Source organism: Delphinapterus leucas, chromosome 10 (genome assembly GCF_059928025.1).
Source record: "Delphinapterus leucas isolate spDelLeu-1000000601 "Yukka" chromosome 10, BTC_Dleu_Yukka2, whole genome shotgun sequence".
Lineage (NCBI taxonomy): Eukaryota > Metazoa > Chordata > Mammalia > Artiodactyla > Monodontidae > Delphinapterus > Delphinapterus leucas.
The window spans coordinates 53234189-53251826 of NC_143138.1; the positions used below are offsets into that span (position 1 = coordinate 53234189).

The window sequence follows — 17638 nt, forward strand, 5'->3', positions numbered from 1 at the left end:
CTCTGCATTGGCAGGCGGATTCTTAACTACTGGACACCTACTTCCCCAACCCCTTTTTAATTAATTCGCATTGGAACCAAATACTGAAGAGCCACAGTTTTATTTCACAAGTGCTCGGGTGTGGTAGCATCCATATTTACAGTGCATGAGATCACAGAACTTACAGAATAAAAAGCAATTCCAAGCAAGTCAAAGCCCACACCTTTCCAAGCCGTGCCCCCACCCCCAACCAATGTATTGTACATAATGCATATAACACTGGAGAAAAAAGACCACAGTACAAATGAAATAACCCCAGACCAAATACATATCAGGTAACTAATACTGTCCAATACAACATTTTTAAAGTTAATGATGCTGTTGAGATTATTTCAGTGGTGAATAAGCCTTTCTTTAAAAAAGATTCAATGTAACATTGGTATTTACATCACCAGGTAATGTGAACATGCCTCAAGTTGCCTAATCCTCGGGACTAAAATTAATTATATTTGCATTATTTGTGCACATTCCTCAACCTGAATAAAGAAATAAAAGGAGCTCAGTGCTATCACAGGTTATGTGTCATGCCGATTACATGAAGATGCTAATGTCTTCAAGTCTCTCATAATAACTCAGGTAAGCACCTATTCCATGGATCTCCATCCCCAGCACCCTACATACCTTCTCAACTCACCCCAGAAGCCCAAGAGCCTGGAGAATTCCTGACATGAGCTGCTCAGCTCCAGGGTGACAGAGACCCAACCATCCCAGGCTGCTAGCACCCTAGTGTTGAGGGAAAAGGGATTAAGAGAAGGGGAGAAGACAGGGGTGGAGGGGTGTTTACACACATGGGCTTCCCAGATCCCTCAGTTCACAGAGCAAAGAGAAAGAGAAGGAATATTGCAGACGACTATAAAACACACATTGATAATGTCAGAGCTAGAGCCTTTCAAACATCAAATATCATGGAAGCACCATTACATCAGACAGGCTGTAGAAGAAAAACCACCACACGGAATGAATGGTGATAATCAATATGGATTTGGAGGAATTTGTGAATGATCTGCCATAGTTTATAGATTTATTAATTTTATTTACTTATTCCTGTCTTGTTCCAAGAAGATTTTTGTTCAGCATTCCAAAAGGCTGTGGATAAAGAGTGCAAATTTCAATGGAAGAGGAAGAGGAAATGGCAGAATGGAGGAGAAATGAGCACAGTTGAGGATCAGTTCCCTATCCTCCAGGACTCACAGACATTTACAGATTTAATTCTGCTTCCTCATCTCAGAGAAAAGGTAAGTACACAGTTTAAAAAAAAAATTTAAAAATATAAAATAATTCTTAAAAGTGAAAAACAGACCTAACTGTCCACAGAGGAAGGCATCATTTCAAGTGAATTTGAAATAGTATTTTGACAGTATTTAGACTAAGGATAAAAATACATCTTGAACTGCATTAAAACAAATAAACCTGCATCCGGTAGATTTCATCCTATTAATAATATTTCATTACTATTCTGAATCTATAAAATACATAATAGGATAAATAAGCAATTACATCGGGTTTTAGGAACCAAACATTTCAGTATAAAATAGAAACAAACATAAAATCAAAGAAAGTTAAGTAAAAGCCCTGCAATCAGGAAATCTCTGTACCGTCCACTCAATTTTGCTATGAACCTAAAACTGCTCTAAAAACTAATGTAACTTAAAATTTTTTCTCTTTCTAAAAAAATATTTATTTCCCAGCAATAGCCACAGAAACAGCTAAGAAATGACACTAGCCAGTAGCACTTAGCTCCTCTAGCACTTAAATTATGGTCTCTAAATATTTCCCACAAAAAGGAACCAGGGCTCCTTAAGAAATCACTTAATCCAAGTCTGGGGCAGAATATATACAAAATAAGCCTAAAACAATCAACAACTATTAGGGCCACACAAAATGACATAGAAGCCAATTTGAAGGAGCTCCAACTGGCTGAAAATGGGATATTTTGAGCATTAAAAGGTTTATCATTTTGTTAGATTGAAACACGTCAGATATGCAAAAATAGCCAAATTCATAATACTCCCTCCCACCTAAAAGAAAAGCTTATTGGTCATCCCTGAAGTCTGCTGGGGTATCAACTAATTATTCTGAAAACTAATGAATAAAGAGGAAGAATCCAGCATCCGTCTTGCCTTTGGTACAGACTTTTTCAGAATAACCAAACAATTGATGAAGAGAATTCTTTGTAGAAGAACCACAGCTAGTAAATGCAGAAGAAATGAGATTAAAAATCATCGTTTTGGGGGCTGAAGGCAGAATTACACTTCTTTTTCTTTTTTTTTTTTGGCCGCACCATGCGGCTTGTGGGATCTTAGCTCCCTGACCAGGGATTGAACCCAGGCCCTCAGCAGCAAGAGTGCAGAGTCGTAACCACTAGACTGCCAGTGAATTCCCAGGATTATACTTCTAAGCTCCACAAAAACTCCTTCAAAATTCAGAACTGAGGTAAAAGAAGTTTCCATTGTCTCTTGAATAGATAAAAGCCAACTAAATACTCCCAGAAAGTCTATTTAGTGCTCTGGCCTACTAAATTCTGTATTAAATGTATCAAACTTAAAAAAAAATCACCATTTTACAATCCCTACTGGACTAATGACTTTAGGCAACAATCATCAATGACTGCTGAAACATTAGATGAAAAGATGATGTAGAACCTTCTAGTGGAGGAGCCAAGCTGACAACACCTGGTCAATCTCAGCATCACTGAAAGCAATGAAGTCTTCCTACCAAAAAAGGAGAAAAGTTGAACGTGAATCTGTCTCGCTTCTAGCCCTAACTTTACTAGATGTCCACCTCTACCAGTTTACAGAAAATATGAAGGATAGTACATGTCAAACACCACCACAAATCCAAAATGTAGGAAATACCAAGATATATCCAGATAACTTGAACAAATAAATGGCACAAAATAAGAAGAGAGGGTATCTTATAGACTTAGAGAGACTTAAGAAATATATCACATACAATATATGGACCTTGTTTTTAGATCCTGATTCAAACAAAAGAACTGTAAAGTGACACAATTCCTCAAGAAATCAAAGAAAAAAACTAAAGCTAGCAGAAGGGAGGAAATAATGAAAATTAGAGCAGGGATTAAGTGAAATAGAGAATAGAAAAAAAAAATCAATGAAAGTAGGAGTTCTTTTTTTTTTTGCGGTATGCGGGCCTCTCACTGTTGTGGCCTCTCCCTTTGCGGAGCACAGGCTCCGGACGCGCAGGCTCAGCGGCCATGGCTCACGGGCCCAGCCGCTCCACGGCATGTGGGATCTTCCTGGATCGGGGCACAAACCCGTGTCCCCTGCATCGGCAGGCGGACTCTCAACCACTGCGCCACCATGGAAGCCCAAGAGTTCTTTTTTTGAAAAGATCAACAAAACTGATAAATCTTTAGCTAGATTAACTAAGAAAAAAAGAGAGAAGCCTCAAAATCACAAATGAAAGAGAAGATACTACAACTGATGGCACACACACACACAAAAAGGATTATGAGACTCCTATGAACAATTGTATACCTATAAATTGCAAAACCTAAAGAAACTGATAAATGTCTAGAAACATACAACCTACCAAGACCGAATCATGAAAAAACAGAAAATTGCACAAACCAATAACTAGTAAGAAGATAGAATCCGTAATTGAAAATCTCAAAGAAAAACAAAGGATCAGATGGCTTCAGCTAGAGAATTCTACCAAACATTTAAAGAAGAATTAACACCAATCCTCCTGAAACTCTTCCAAAAAATTAAAGAGGAGGGAACACTTCTAAGCTCATCCTATGAGAACAACATAACCCTAACACCAACGCCAGACAGGACATAACAAAAAAAGAAAACTGCAAGCCAATATCCATATTCCTGATTAATATTGATGCAGAAATCCTCAACAAATATCAGCAAACTAAATTCAACAACTTTTTTTTTTTTTTTGGCCACGCTACATGGCTTGTGGGATCTTAGTTCCCTGACAAGGGATGGAACCCGCGCCCTTGGCAGTAAAAGCACCGAGTCCTAACCACTAGAGCACCAGGGAATTCCCTCAAGAACTCTTTAAGAGGATTATACATCATGACCAAGTGAGATTCGGAATGCAAGAATGATTCAACATATGAAAATCAATCAATGGAACGCACATTAACAGAATGAAGGACAAAAACATGATCATTTCAATTGAGGCAGAAATTTATTTGGTAAGATTCCACAACTTTTTACGATAAAACACTTAACAAACTATGAATTGAAGAAAATTACCTCAACACAATGAAGGCCGTATACGAAAACCAATAGTTAACATCATACTCAATGTGAAAGATTGCAAGCTTTTCTTCCATGATCAGGAACAAGGCAAGGATGCTTGCTCTCACCACTTCTATTCAACATACTGTTGGGAGTCCTAGCCAGAGCAACAAGCAAGAAAAGAAACAAAAGACATTCAATTTGAAAGGAAGAAGTAAAATTATCTCTATTCACAGACATGATCTTATATGTAGAACACCCTAAAGATTTCACACATACACACACACACGCAAAATTGTTAGAACTAATAAATGAATTCAACAAAGTTGCAGCATACAAAATCAACATACAAAAATCAGTTGCATTTCTATACACTGACAATGAACAATCCAAAAAGGGAATTAAGCAATTCCAATTATAATAGCATCAAAGAGAATAAAATACTTGGGAATAAACCTAACCGAGGAGGTGAAAGACTCATACACTGAAAACTACAAAACACTGCTGAGATTTTAAAAGACACAGATAAATGGAAAGACATCCCATGTTAATGGATCGAAATACTTAGTATTGTTAAGATGTCCATATTACCCAATGTGATCTATAGAGTCAATGTAATCTCTATCAGAAACCCAACAGCATTCTTTGCAGAAATAGAAAAATTCATCCTAAAATTCATACAGAATTTCAAGGAACCCCCAATAGCTAAAACAATTTTGGAAAAGAAGAACAAAGTTGGGAGACTCACACTTCCTGATTTCAAAACTACTGTAATAAAAAACAATGAGTTACTGATATAAAGACAGACAAATACACCAATAGAATAGAATAGAGGGGCCTGAAAATAAACTGTCACACAAATGTTCACATGGTCATCAGTAAGGGTGCCAAGACCACTCAATGGGGAAAGGACAGTCTCTTAAACAAAAAGTGTTGGGAAAACTGGATATCCACATGCAGAAGAATGAAGTTGGATCCTTAATTTACACCATATACAAAAATAACTCAAAATGGATCAAACACCGAAACATAAAACCCAAAATTTAAAACTCCTCGAAGAAAACATAGGGGGAAAGCTTTATGATATTGGGCTTGGTTGGCAGTGACTGCTTGGTTATGACACCAAAAGCACTGGCAACAAAAGCAAAAATAGACAAATGGAACATCAAACTTAACTTTTTCGCATCAAGGGATACAATCAATACAGTGAAAAGTCAATCTATGGAATGGGAGATAATAATTGCAAATCATATATCTGATAAGCGGTTAATATCCAGAATAATAAAGACCTACAACTCAACAACAAAAAAATCAAATATGATTTTACAATGGGCAAAAGACCTGAATAGACATTCTTCCAAAGATGGTATACAAATAGCCAACAAGCCTATGAAAAGATGCTCAACATTACCAACCATCAGAGAAATACAAATCAACACCACAATAAGTTATTATCTCACACCACTATCAAAAACAAACAAACGGGGACTTCCCTGGTGGCGCAGTGGTTAAGAATCTGCCTGCCAACGCAGGGGACATGGGTTCAAGCCCCGGTCTGGGAAGATCCCACATGCCGCGGAGCAACTAAGCCCATGTGCCACAACTACTGAGCCTGTACTATAGAGCCTGGGAACCACAACTACTGAGCCCGCGTGCCACAACTACTGAAGCCTGAGTGCCTAGAGCCCATGCTCCGCAACAAGAGAAGCCCCGCTCGCCACAACTAGAGAAAGCCCGCGCACAGCAACAAAGACCCAATGCAGCCAAAAATAAATTTAAAAAAAAGAAAAAGAATCTGCCTGTCAATACAGGGGACACGGGTTCGATCCCCAGTCCAGGAAGATCCCACATGCCACGGAGCAACTAAGCCTGTGCACCAGAACTACTGAGCCTGTGCTCTACAGCCCGCGAGCCACAACTACTGAGCTGCATGCCTAGAGCCCATGCTTGCAACAAGAGAAGCCACTGCAATGAGAAGCCCGTGCACCGCAACGGAAGTAGCCACCGCTCACCACAAGAAGAGAAAGCCCGTGCAGAGCAGAAACCCAGTGTAGCCATAAATAAATAAATAAATAGATAGATAGATAAATAAATTAATTAATTAAAACAAACAAAAAAATGGAAGATAAGATTTGGTGAGGATATAGAGAAACTGGAACACTTGTGTACTGCTGATGGGATTATAAAGTGGTCCAACTGCTATGGAAAACAGTATAGAGTTTCCTCAAAAAATGAAAAATAGAACTACTATATGATCCAGCAATCCCACTTCTGGGTATATATCCAAAAGAATAGAAAGCAGGGTCTCAAAAGAGATATTTGCACACCCATGTTCACAGCAGCACTATTCACAACAGGCAAGAGGTGAAAGCAACCCAAATGTCCACTGATGGATGAATGAACAAAATGTGGTATATACATGCAATGGAATATTATTCAGCCTTAAAAAGGAAGTCTTGTCACATGCTACAGTGGGGATGAACACTGAGGACATTATGCTAAGTGAAATAATCCAGCCACAAAAGACAAATAATATATAATTCCACTTATATGAAGTACCCAGAGTAGTCAGATTCATAGAAACAGAATGTAAAGTAGTGGTTACCAGAGGCTGGGGGTGGGTAGGGGAGTTGTTATTTAATGGGTATAGAGTTTTACATTTGCAAGATGAAAAAGCTCTGGAGATCTGTTGTACATCAGTGTGAATACACTTAACGCCATTGAACTGTACACTTAAAAATCACTAAGATGATAAATTCCACACTATGTGTTTTTCTATCACACACACACAAAAGACAATTGAGATAATCGGAAAAACTGAAAACTAACTCTTTACACAGTTAACTGCATTTGAATCCTAAAGTTACTTGTAATAGACACAGCCACCTAATCCTCAGACAGTGGAAAAAATACTTTTATTAAGAGGTAGAAAACCTAACTTCTAGCCCCAAGTCGCTTCTCACTGTTGTGGCCTCTCCCTTTGCGGAGCACAGGCTCCGGACGCGCAGGCTCAGCGGCCATGGCTCACGGGCCCAGCCGCTCCGCGGCACGTGGGATCTTCCCGGACCGAGGCACGAACCCGTGTCCCCTGCATCGGCAGGCGGACTCTCAACCACTGCGCCACCAGGGAAGCCCTATAGTTAATTTTTAGAAAGCTTTATGTTTCATTTTAACTTGCATTTAACAGATTTTTAAAAAGAAACTAGAATGAAATTGAAAGCATTTTCAAGCTTCAAGTAAATGTTTCTCACCACCTCCCCCGGCAATAAAAAAACAAATCAAAGAAGGTAAATGAGTGAAGAACAGGGAACAGAGGTACCAAGGGGGCCGTGGAGAGCAGCCCACCAGGACCATATCTGGACACAATTGGAGAAATTTGTGCTGGGAAAACTTCCACCACGTCATGGGACACAAACCAAGTGTGAGAAGGTGCTGCTGACTATTCCTTGGGCACAGAAGATGGACCTGTCTTGTTTCTGTTAAGAGAGGAATCAGTCAAGCAAGGACTTCAGAGCAGGGATGACAGGTGCTCAAGACTGAAAAATGCTGGCACTCAGGGAAAGAGAAGAGACAAGAAGGTGCAAGATGAAAAGCAGGACTGATGGAAGTGAATTCCATCCAGCTCAGGGCACTGATGAGAAAGATCCCAAATCAAGAAACCAGTGAAATAATACTTGGTAGAGCAGGAGACACACAAGGTGGAAGACAAATGGCAGAACTAGTGTAGACTGGGGGTGATCCCAACTGGGGTCAGGGCACGAGAAAGTGAGAGGGTCTGGAAGAGTGACCTTCCTGAGGTGGCGAGGTTGAGTGATGCCACCAAGAATGCAGTCAGGAAACTTGAGCTGAGCTGGGCGCTGCCCTTGGCAAAGCACTTCCCCCTCCTATAACCCCACCACCCGCAAAATGTGTTAAAAGAAAGCCTCTCCAGGGTCCTTCCCTTGGTTCTGGATAAGTTTTTCTCCAAACTTATTCCTGGCTATAAGGATGATTAAACACGAGGGGGTAAATAATAAGGAAACCACTGAAATCTCAACTCAAAGATACATTTTAAACTTGACTGGAAGACCCGCTGTCAATACTTTGGTTGCCTGGAAACAAGAAAGGTGGTCTCCAGGAGCCCCCAGGGTTCCGCTAACCAAGAGGACAAGGGGGAAAATGGAGAGACTTGCCCTGGCCAGGCTGAGTGTGCACAGGGAGACAATAACACAGGCAAGAGACAGAGGAAAGCAACCCCAGCAGTTGCTGCTGTGACAAATCACTGGGGCCCAGCGGCAGGCGGCATGGTACCCACTCCTGTTTCCCAGGACTGGCTGCTCCATAAATTCTCTGTGCACCTGTGACCAACACAGCCCCTTTGCAGGCCCCATGGGATGTTTAAAAATTAGCAACATCAACTGCTTCCTTGTGACTGAGCTACAAGCAACTTCCGCGCCATGTCTTAATACCCTCCCTGCAAAACAATCTTGAGGTAGATATGATAATTATCCCCATTTCAGGGTGAGGGAAACCGAGGCTCAGTGAGGTCATTTGCCCGATGCTGCCTGACAAGAAAGCAGGAGGGTGAGCCCCTCCAGTCAGAGTTCCCTGTCGCGGAAAGATTCTCAGTGAGGCCTTGTCTATCAGGTCTTATTGCTACCCCAGGGTCAAAGGGTATCCTACCTCTGGCACAGAGGCCGGCCAGCGAGGCTGGGGCTGCTCCAGACACGGTAACCCCTGCCTCTTTTTCTGAGGGTCCAGCTTAGGGATGGCCGTCTGGTTCTGTGGCCAGAGCGCTAGGACAGCTCTGATGGGGTCAGGCTGGTGGGGGGGAAGGGGGCAGTGAGCCACCAGCAGGAAGGACAGCCCAGCATCCCAGAGCCAGGGGTCCCACGAAGGGAGGGCTTTGGGGCCCGCGAGAGCTCAGTGCCCTGCCACTCCCCATGCAAGCCTCAACCTCCCTACCGGTAGAGAGCGAACCTCCGTTTCTGACCCAAACCTGGAGTGGAGGGTGTGCACTCCAGTTTCCTGACTGTCCCTCCAGTGTAACAGCCATCCTACACTGAAACTGCCCGACCCCCTTCCAGGTCCTGCTCACGTAGTTACCATGAACTGAAATCGGCCTCAAGCAGACCACTTCGAAAGGGCATCAGGTTATAGGCCCTTGCTTGTTCTCGTTACAATGTTACTTGTGTTTGAACCCTGTCCTCACCTGTAAGGGTACAGCTACTTACCATCAGGCAGTGGGAAGAACACTGGTCTTGGGAAGCAGAAAACCTGGCTTCCAGCCAGAATCTCCCATAACCCTTGTGCTGCCGCTAGTGTTCTACCTCCCTTTGCCTCGGTTCCCTCATCTCTCAGTTGGGGAAAGTTGCCTGTCCCTAATCACCTCATCCAGGTGTTGTATAAAAGGAGCCAAGTTTGGCAAACACCCTCTGAATTCCTAGGCAGCAGCACTCTGACCTTCATTCACGGACCAGTGTTCCCATCCTTCTGCCCCACCCCCAACCCCAAAGGCCCAGGAGCACAGTCAATTAGACAGCATCACTCAAGGCCCGGAACAGGATGAGCCTATATTCCACCCGACTTGGCTGATGCTCTCAGTAAAGGTGACTCTGATAGAACCAAGGGGGAAAAGAAAAGCTTCTTCTCCAGCAGCCAGAGGGACCTCCATCTCGCCAGTTCTCCCAGATTACCTAGCCACACTGCCCCTTCCCCAGAAAGCTCTGGATCAATGATTTTGAAAACTGCTTAAGTCCTAAAGAGGCTTTTAAAATACCAAGAGTCCCCTCCCTACTCCACTTTCCACAGGCATCCCCTTCAAGCAACCCCCTGATTCAGTTCATCCCCATGAGTTCTGCAGAGGAGGAGGGCTTACTCCACATCATCTGGAAAATAGATGCCTGTTCCTACACATGTGACTTTAGTGGCCTCACAAATGCACAGAAAGAAGCAGATGGCCACCTACAGAGTTAACAGGCAGCCCACCACTGATCACGGTGCAAGCCAGTCTTGTGACAAGTGTGTGCTGGCAGGAGAGGCTGGAGGGGATAAAGCAGGCAGCCTGGTCTGCAGAGGGTCGGGGACGGAGGGCAAGGGCAATGAGGAGGTGCACGGGGCAGGGTTGGGTTCAGGGAACCCGCTGCAGGACGAGCTCTGTAATCTCCGCCCTGCTGCCCAGTCGCATGGGTATCCCATAGTAGGCCGTGCCTGGGCTCACATAAACAAATGTAGTCTGGGCCACTTGGTACAGACCAGCAAAGAAGGGGTTCAGGAGATAGGCTGCCACATTCAAGGGAAAGATCTGCCCAGCGTGAGTGTGCCCAGAAAGGATCAAGTTGATATCTGGCCGAGCCTGGAGAGCTCTCTTGGCAGCCAGGGGCTGATGAGCTAGCAAGATGGTGGTGTGGTCCGGGCTGCAGCCCCCCAGAGCCTTCTCGAGATCCATGCCGTGGCCAGAGTAGTGCAGGATGTCTGCTTCGATGTCGTCCACCCCGGCCAAGCAGATCCAGTCATCATCCTCACCCCCGCCAGGCTGGGCCCGGGTGGCAGAAATCTTCACGTTCTGATTGTGAAGGGGCGTGACGTTCAGGGATTCCAGCAGCGCAAACCAGTTGCTGACATCTGATGTGTAGTACTCATGATTCCCCGTGACGAAGTAGGTGCCGAGGCGTGAACGAAGCTGGCCCAGAGGAGCGACGGCTGTCCGGAGGACAGAGGCTTCGGCATCGCACAGGTCACCCACAATCACTGTGACATCCGGTTCCAGCGTGTTCACCATCTTCACGAACATCTCCATCTTGGTCCTGCCCACCGTGGGGCCCAAGTGGATGTCGGAGAGCAGCGCGATCTTGAGGTTGTCCATGGAGGCGGGCAGCCAATGGATGGGCACCTCCACGGTTTTCACAGCCGGGGGCTGGGCAGCGTTCAGCAGCCCTACCACACTGAGCACGGCGGACACCAGCACCGCCAGCGCTGGCCTGAGTGCCAGCTTCCTTGTCTTGTCAAGGCTGCCCACCACCCTGCCGGCGCGCAAGGCCAGGAGCTGGTAGGCCTGCTCCATGCCACTGAGGGTACAGAGGAAGCAGACCATGATGATGTATGCCCCGAGGCAGGAGTAGGCCGTCAGGGAAAAGAGATAGGGCTCCTCGGCTACTAGAAAGATCATGGTGAAGAAACTGGAATGGGCCAGGGCCAGGAAGGCCACAACGGCCAACTTCCAAAGCTGGAAACAGGCCGATTCTGCAGCAGGGGAGTGGCTGAGGTTGCTGACGGTGCTTCGCCAGATGTAGAGGGAACCGAGGAGCATGAGCGAGTTGGCAAACAGGGCGAGCTGCAGGCGGAACAGCCACCGCCAGGCCCTGAGCTCGAGGCTCTCCGCCAGGTAGGAGCGGGAGATGACCATGGACACGAAGACAGTGCCGGCTGCCAGGGCGGCCTTTGCGCCCAGGGACAGCTGCCTGAAGATCGCCATCACCTCTGCTCCTAAGAGGGTCCCCTGCCAGTTCTGTGCAGGCGGGCTCTGGAAGGTGAGCTCCTTAGATAGGACAGTGGCCAAGGACAGGTTTCCAGGTCAGCTCCGCCTGCAACCAGGAACCGGCGTCAGCTTTGTGGGATATGAGAGCTTCCTTGTCCCCAGTCAAAACCTGAAGGCCACTTACACCTGCCCAACCCATCCTGAATCCAAGCCACTCAAATACCAGTCAGTTGCTACATTTTATTATTGAAATACAAACACGCTGGATTATAACAGGATGGGCAGTTTCATTTTCTTACCGTTTTCTGTATGTTTCAGGTATTTCCATAATGTGTATGAACTTTTATAAGAACAAAAACATTATTCTAAACCAGCGGTTCTCAAAGTGTGGTCCAGGGAGACCCTTTCGGGGGGTCCATTAAGTCAAAACTATTTTCAAAAACAGTACTAAGGGGCTTCCCTGGTGGCGCAGTGGTTGGGAGTCTGCCTGCCGATGCAGGGGATGCGGGTTCGAGCCCCAGTCCGGGAGGATCCCACATGCCGCGGAGCGGCTGGGCCCGTGAGCCATGGCCGCTGAGCCTGCGCATCCAGAGCCTGTGCTCCGCAGCGGGAGAGGCCACGGCAGTGAGAGGCCCGGGTACCGCAAAAAAAAAAACCAAAAAAACAGTACTAAGCCATAACCATTCTCTCATGAGTGTACAGTGAAGTTTTCCAGAGGCTACATGACATGTGATATAGCGAGAATGAATGCAGAAGTAGCTATGAGAATCCAACTATCATCTATTAAGACAGACATGAAAGAGATTTGCAAAAATGTACAATGTCGCTCTTCGCCCTACAATTTGGGAAGAAATTATTATTTTTCAAGAAATATATAAAGTTTATTAACATATAACGATTTTACGATTTCTTAAGTTAATAAATATTTTTAAATGTTCGCTTTTAACTTCTAGGACAGTTAATGTTTGAGAACCGCTGTTGTAAATAAATGTAAAGAAGGAAATCATGGAAAGCTGGTTGTCTGGTATCTTTTTCAGCTCTAGGCCCAGGAGGGACACCTAGACACGTAACATAAGGATTCCTGGGGTGAAGACGGCCTCCTGGCAGTCACAGGGCAGCCCCTGTGAATGATGCTGCACAAGGATAATGAGCAACCACGACATGGCAGGCTGCCCTGTCCCCCAGCTCCTCCTCCATAAATCCTTATCCCTTCCGTCTCACAACCCTCCTAGATATCGGTTAAGATCTGCCATCTCCCCATCTTTCTCTGCCACTGAATCCTTGAACTGTTCTCTTGTGGCTCTCATAGCTGGCTAGTTCCCACTCCAGGGCTCCCAGACAAAAAACTGGGGCAGGGGAAGCACAGACCCAGGTAGACAAAGGTTAGCAAATAGTCATTTGAGGTGACCTTTTCCCAAGAAGAATCCAAAATGAAAATATTTTCAGCAGTTGTTTTCCAAATAAGATTCTCAACCTCGGTTTAAGATAGATAAATTAAAAAAAATATATATATATATATACTTTTTTTCCCCCTGCCCTACGCACTTTACTGAAAGCCTTTTATCAAAGGTGTAATTTGCAAGTCAAAGTTCACCATTTTCCACTTATAAAACAAGTCCCAGACTCAGCCCACCCGAACTCTGGAGAAAGAAAGTTGGTTCCCTGAACGTGCAGAGAGACAGGCGCCCGTTTAAATCCCCCGGTCCCTCTCCCCTCAGATCCACCCCACCTTTCCAAGGCCGTGATGCTGACCTTCCCAGGAGCGATTCGGAGTTCCCTCGGCTCCTGCCTTAGCTCTGCCGGGTGGACTGAGGCTGTAGTTCTCCCGCAATCGTGCACGCTCCGCACCGCCCAGCACCTCGTCCCGCCAGACCTCCCTCCAGCAACGCTGGCGGCTACCTGCAGCCTGCCTCTTGCCCACCGCCAAACCCTGAAGGTTTGGAAAATCCAAGCCTTAAAAAGTAGGCGGCGAGAAGGGCCGAGAAGGGCACGAGATGTCCGAAAAGAGACCACCTCGAAGGTAATTAATCCAATGTTCCCATTGCGGGGGCCTCTCTTGACCCCATTTTTCTCCTTCCGGAGCGCTCCGCAGAGCGCTGGCAAGGGAGGGCGCGCCAAGCCAGACAGAGCCCAAGGCGCCCTCCAAGAACGCGCGCTGCTTGGAATCCCCCTCCCGGAAACCCGCAAAGATGGAAAGCACCTCATCTCAGCCCCTCATTGCACCAATAAGGAAGTAGGCCCCAGCGAAAAGAGGCGGCAGGGGCGGAACACACGAGCGACAGAGCTACCGGTAAGGAAGCTCGCCCCGCCCGGCCGGCCCTCTGCCGGCTCAGCCCACTGCCTGAGCTCCCCCCGTTGCCCTGCGGGCCCGGGCGCGCCTTGGGGTCCCAGGACCTCCGCCCTTTGGGACCCCAGGTGGCCGCAGCATCAGCCCGGTCCCCCGCCAGCCTGTCCCCTATCCATCATTCCTGCGCGGGGGTCCTGTGGACTTACGTGCAAGCCACGCGCAGAGCCCAGCAGCAGCGGCACCACCAGCAGGGAGAGGATGCGAACGACCCCCGGCATATCCACCCTCCGGCTTCCTGGCTCCACTGTCAGCGCCCAGTCAGCCGCCGGGTGTCACTTGACTGAGGACCCGCGGCCTGGCACCGCCCCGCGCCGGCTCCGCCCCGCGTCCCGCCCAGCGGCCGCCGAGCCAGGAACCCAGGGAGGCGGGAGCCTGGGGCCAAGCGCCGCCGCGTGACAGCAGGATGGTGTTATCTGGCACTGGCAGGCCTCCGCCGGAGGGAGGGGCCTTTTGCAAAGGCCCTCAGGAGGCCTGGCTGTCAGCAGCTTGATAACGCGCCTCGAGGTTGGACTTTAACAGGGGTCTCCTTGCTCCCTGGCTCCCTTGACAGGACAGCAGAGGGAAGTTGAGGCCAGATAAACCTAAGTGGACTAGATGGACTCCCAGCCCTGCCCACGGGGCTGTCCGGAAGACTAAACCAGGGGCCTGTAAAGTGTGGTTCCCTAGACCAATCCTGTATCTGGTACGTGTTAGAAATGGAAATAGCAGGTCCTCGTCCAAGAAATTCTAGGGGTGGGATCCAGAAATCTGTATTTTTACAAACCCTCCAGGTAGTTCCGATGCACGCTTAAGTTTGAGAACCACTGTTCCAGGTTATTGATACATTTAGAGGTGTGTTTCAACTGTGGCGAAATCTTTCCGAATGCCAAGCCTCAAAGCACCAGGGGCTGCGGAATTTTTATTTCATCGTTGGGTTTTGAGAGACAAGAGTAGCAACACCTCCCATCTTTCAGTTTTGCCCTTGAGCCTCTCAACATCCCTGCGATACCGCAGATCTATCAACTGGGCATAAAATACAAGTTTTATCCAAGTTTTCCACTCGTGAAAACGAAGTCTCTACTGTGTGAGTTAATGTGTCCAGGACCGCTGGTTAACCAGTAGATATGAGTCTGAAGTTGTCTTTCCTACCTAGTTCCCCGAACTCTCTGAAAATCCCCCCTTTCTCAGAGGAAGGAGCCTTTAGGGAAATCGATTTCAAATACATGTATTTTTCCAGCTTTATTGAGTTATAATTAACATTCCACAAAATTCACTCATTTTAAATATTTTCGACTTTTATATTGTTAACTTAGTTTTGAAAAATAAAAATGTAGGGTTAGGGGGTTCCCTGGTGGTCCAGTGGTTAGGACTCGGCGCTTTCACTGCGGTGGCCTGGGTTTGATCCCTGGTGGGGGAACTAAGGTCCCACAAGTCTCAGGGCGCAGCCAAAAACAAAACAAAAAAACAAATGTACGGTTAAATTACGCGGTCTATTGACAGACTCCTAGACTAAACTTTAATTAGGCTTCTCTGACTAGAGACTCTTTTAAACTTTTCTAGACCTGGACCTTGGCCTTCTGTGCCTGTCCTGTCCTTGCCTGCCCTGCATTGTCCAGTCTTAGCAAAGAATCCTGCTAAGTCAGTTTAGGAGCAATCCCCCAATTCTTGTTATCTGATCAAGGTCCTCATCCCCACCCCACCTCCCTTTGACATCTAAGTCCTTGACCTCCCCTTAGCAAGAATCCCTTGAGATCTCCTCTTACAATTTTTCACCAACAAGCCCTTCTCTCTGCTGGCTGTAAATCCCCAGCTATCTTTGCTGTACTTAGAATTGAGACCCATCCCTCCCCACCTATGGCAGTAGAGTTGACCCTTATTACAAAAAAGTCTTGAAGGAAATCTTCCTTACCATTTTATCAGGTGTCAGAATAATTCTTTTCTTTAGCACTGTTTTTTACAACTTGTGCATCTTTTTAAAACTTAGTCTGGTTTTTAACACTGTGAGCGATGATTATAAAAGTCAAGAATAGTGGTTACTTTTGGGGGTGAGGGCTTGAGATTGGGAGGGGCCCCATGGAAGGGCAACAAAGTTTTGTTTCTTGAACTAGAGGGTGGTTACAAGGGTATTCGCCATTTAGTCCTTTTTTTGTTTTGTGTTGCTTTCTGGTTTTTTTTGGCCTTGCCATGCAGCCTGCGGGATCTTAGTTCCCCGACCAGGGATCAAACCTGAGCCCCCTGCACTGGGAGCACGGAGTCTTAACCACTGGACAGCCAGGGAAGTCCCTCATTGCCTGATTTTAGAGCCCGAATTATTTTTTATTTTTATTTTTTAATTGAACTATAGTTGATTTATAATGTTGTGTTAGTTTCTGGTGTACAGCAAAATATATTCTTTTTCATATTCTTTTCCACTATAGTTTATTAGAGCCTGAATTACTTTTACAAGGCCATGCTTCTGTGCCTACTTTACTTATAGTTCCTGTCCAAGTGTGCATATAGAGTGTGTGCTGGTGTGTAAGCCTCCTGCTCCAGGTTGTGGGGAATATGAAGTGATCTTGAGAAGGCTATCACCCCATAGGGAATCATTTCCAGTAGAAAGATGTCCACACACACAACTATATATGGGGCATGCTCTGATATAGACCAGTGCTACTCTAAGTGTGGTCCGAGGACCAGTGACATAAGGTAAGTACAGAAATTCAGAGTAGGTATTTGGAAACTTACAGCAATTTGAGAAAGCTTGTCTGTTGCATCTAATAATGAAAAAATTAGATGTGAATTTTATGTCTATTTTTATTTCTTTTTTCTAGTAATTTATTGTTATAGATTTGTACAACCAGATCAGTCCTTGAAGGATGGGAAAGAGCACTGATAATCACAGAAACAAAAGTGATCCTTCACCAAAGGAAGCTTGAGAAGCACAGAGGCCTCATCAGTAGCCTAAGAACAATGAAGGGAAGAGACATATGCGACCCAATAACAGGTAAAAACTTTGTTTCTCTATCCTAACAGGGCTTTGCACAAGTTAGGATAAATTGGGAGATTGGGATTGACATATGCACACTACTATATATAAAATAGATAACTAATAAGGACCTACTGGATAGCACAGGGAGCTCTACTCAATACTGTTATTACCTATATGGGAATAGAATCTAAAAAAAGAGTGGATATATGTGTATGTATAACTAATTCACTTTGCTGTACAGCAGAAACTAACAGAACATTGTACATCAACTATACTCAAACAAAAATTAAAAATAAATAAATAAAGTTTTAGAACAAGAATCAATCTCCCTTTGAATGAACTGTTTTGTATTGTGGTCCTACAGAGCTTTCCTCAGGTTCCAGTGTCAGTTCTTTTCTTTTCTTTCTTTTTTTTATTTTTCTGGCCTGCACCGCTTGGCATGTGGGATCTTAGTTTCCTGACCACGGAACGAACCTGAGCCTTCTGCACTGGAAGCTCAGAGTCTTAACCACTGGACCGCCAGGTAAGTCCCCCAGTGTCAGTTATGATCTGTATTTCAGTGTAAAAATTTAGCTAACTTTATATTTCTAATATTTTTAAAGTTCTATTAAAATGATTGTAATTTGCAA

At 45.5% G+C, this 17638-nt stretch overlaps 2 protein-coding genes across 3 annotated transcripts in view; both read right to left on the reverse strand.

Annotated features, from left to right (window-relative positions):
- GLB1 (galactosidase beta 1) overlaps positions 1 to 14318 on the reverse strand; it is a 115983-nt gene extending 101665 nt beyond the window's left edge. For both annotated transcript variants that reach the window (XM_089918980.1, XM_030764115.2), the window contains exon 1: positions 14209 to 14318. In XM_089918980.1, the coding sequence (XP_089775106.1) occupies positions 14209 to 14280 (72 nt within the window). In that variant the 5' untranslated portion in view covers positions 14281 to 14318. The remainder of the gene's footprint in view (positions 1 to 14208) is intronic.
- TMPPE (transmembrane protein with metallophosphoesterase domain) lies at positions 85 to 14303 on the reverse strand. The gene is made up of 2 exons (XM_022553899.2): positions 14209 to 14303; positions 85 to 11821 (listed from the first exon to the last, which is right to left on the reverse strand). The coding sequence occupies exon 2, from the start codon at positions 11710 to 11712 to the stop codon at positions 10369 to 10371; it is 1344 nt and encodes a 447-aa protein (XP_022409607.1). The 5' UTR covers positions 11713 to 11821; positions 14209 to 14303; the 3' UTR covers positions 85 to 10368.
- Positions 14319 to 17638: the final 3320 nt, after the last annotated feature.

Coding starts and splice junctions, on each gene's coding strand:
- TMPPE (XM_022553899.2), bottom strand. CDS start 11,712: ATGGCGATCTTCAGGCAGCTGTCCCTGGGCGCAAAGGCCGCCCTGGCA.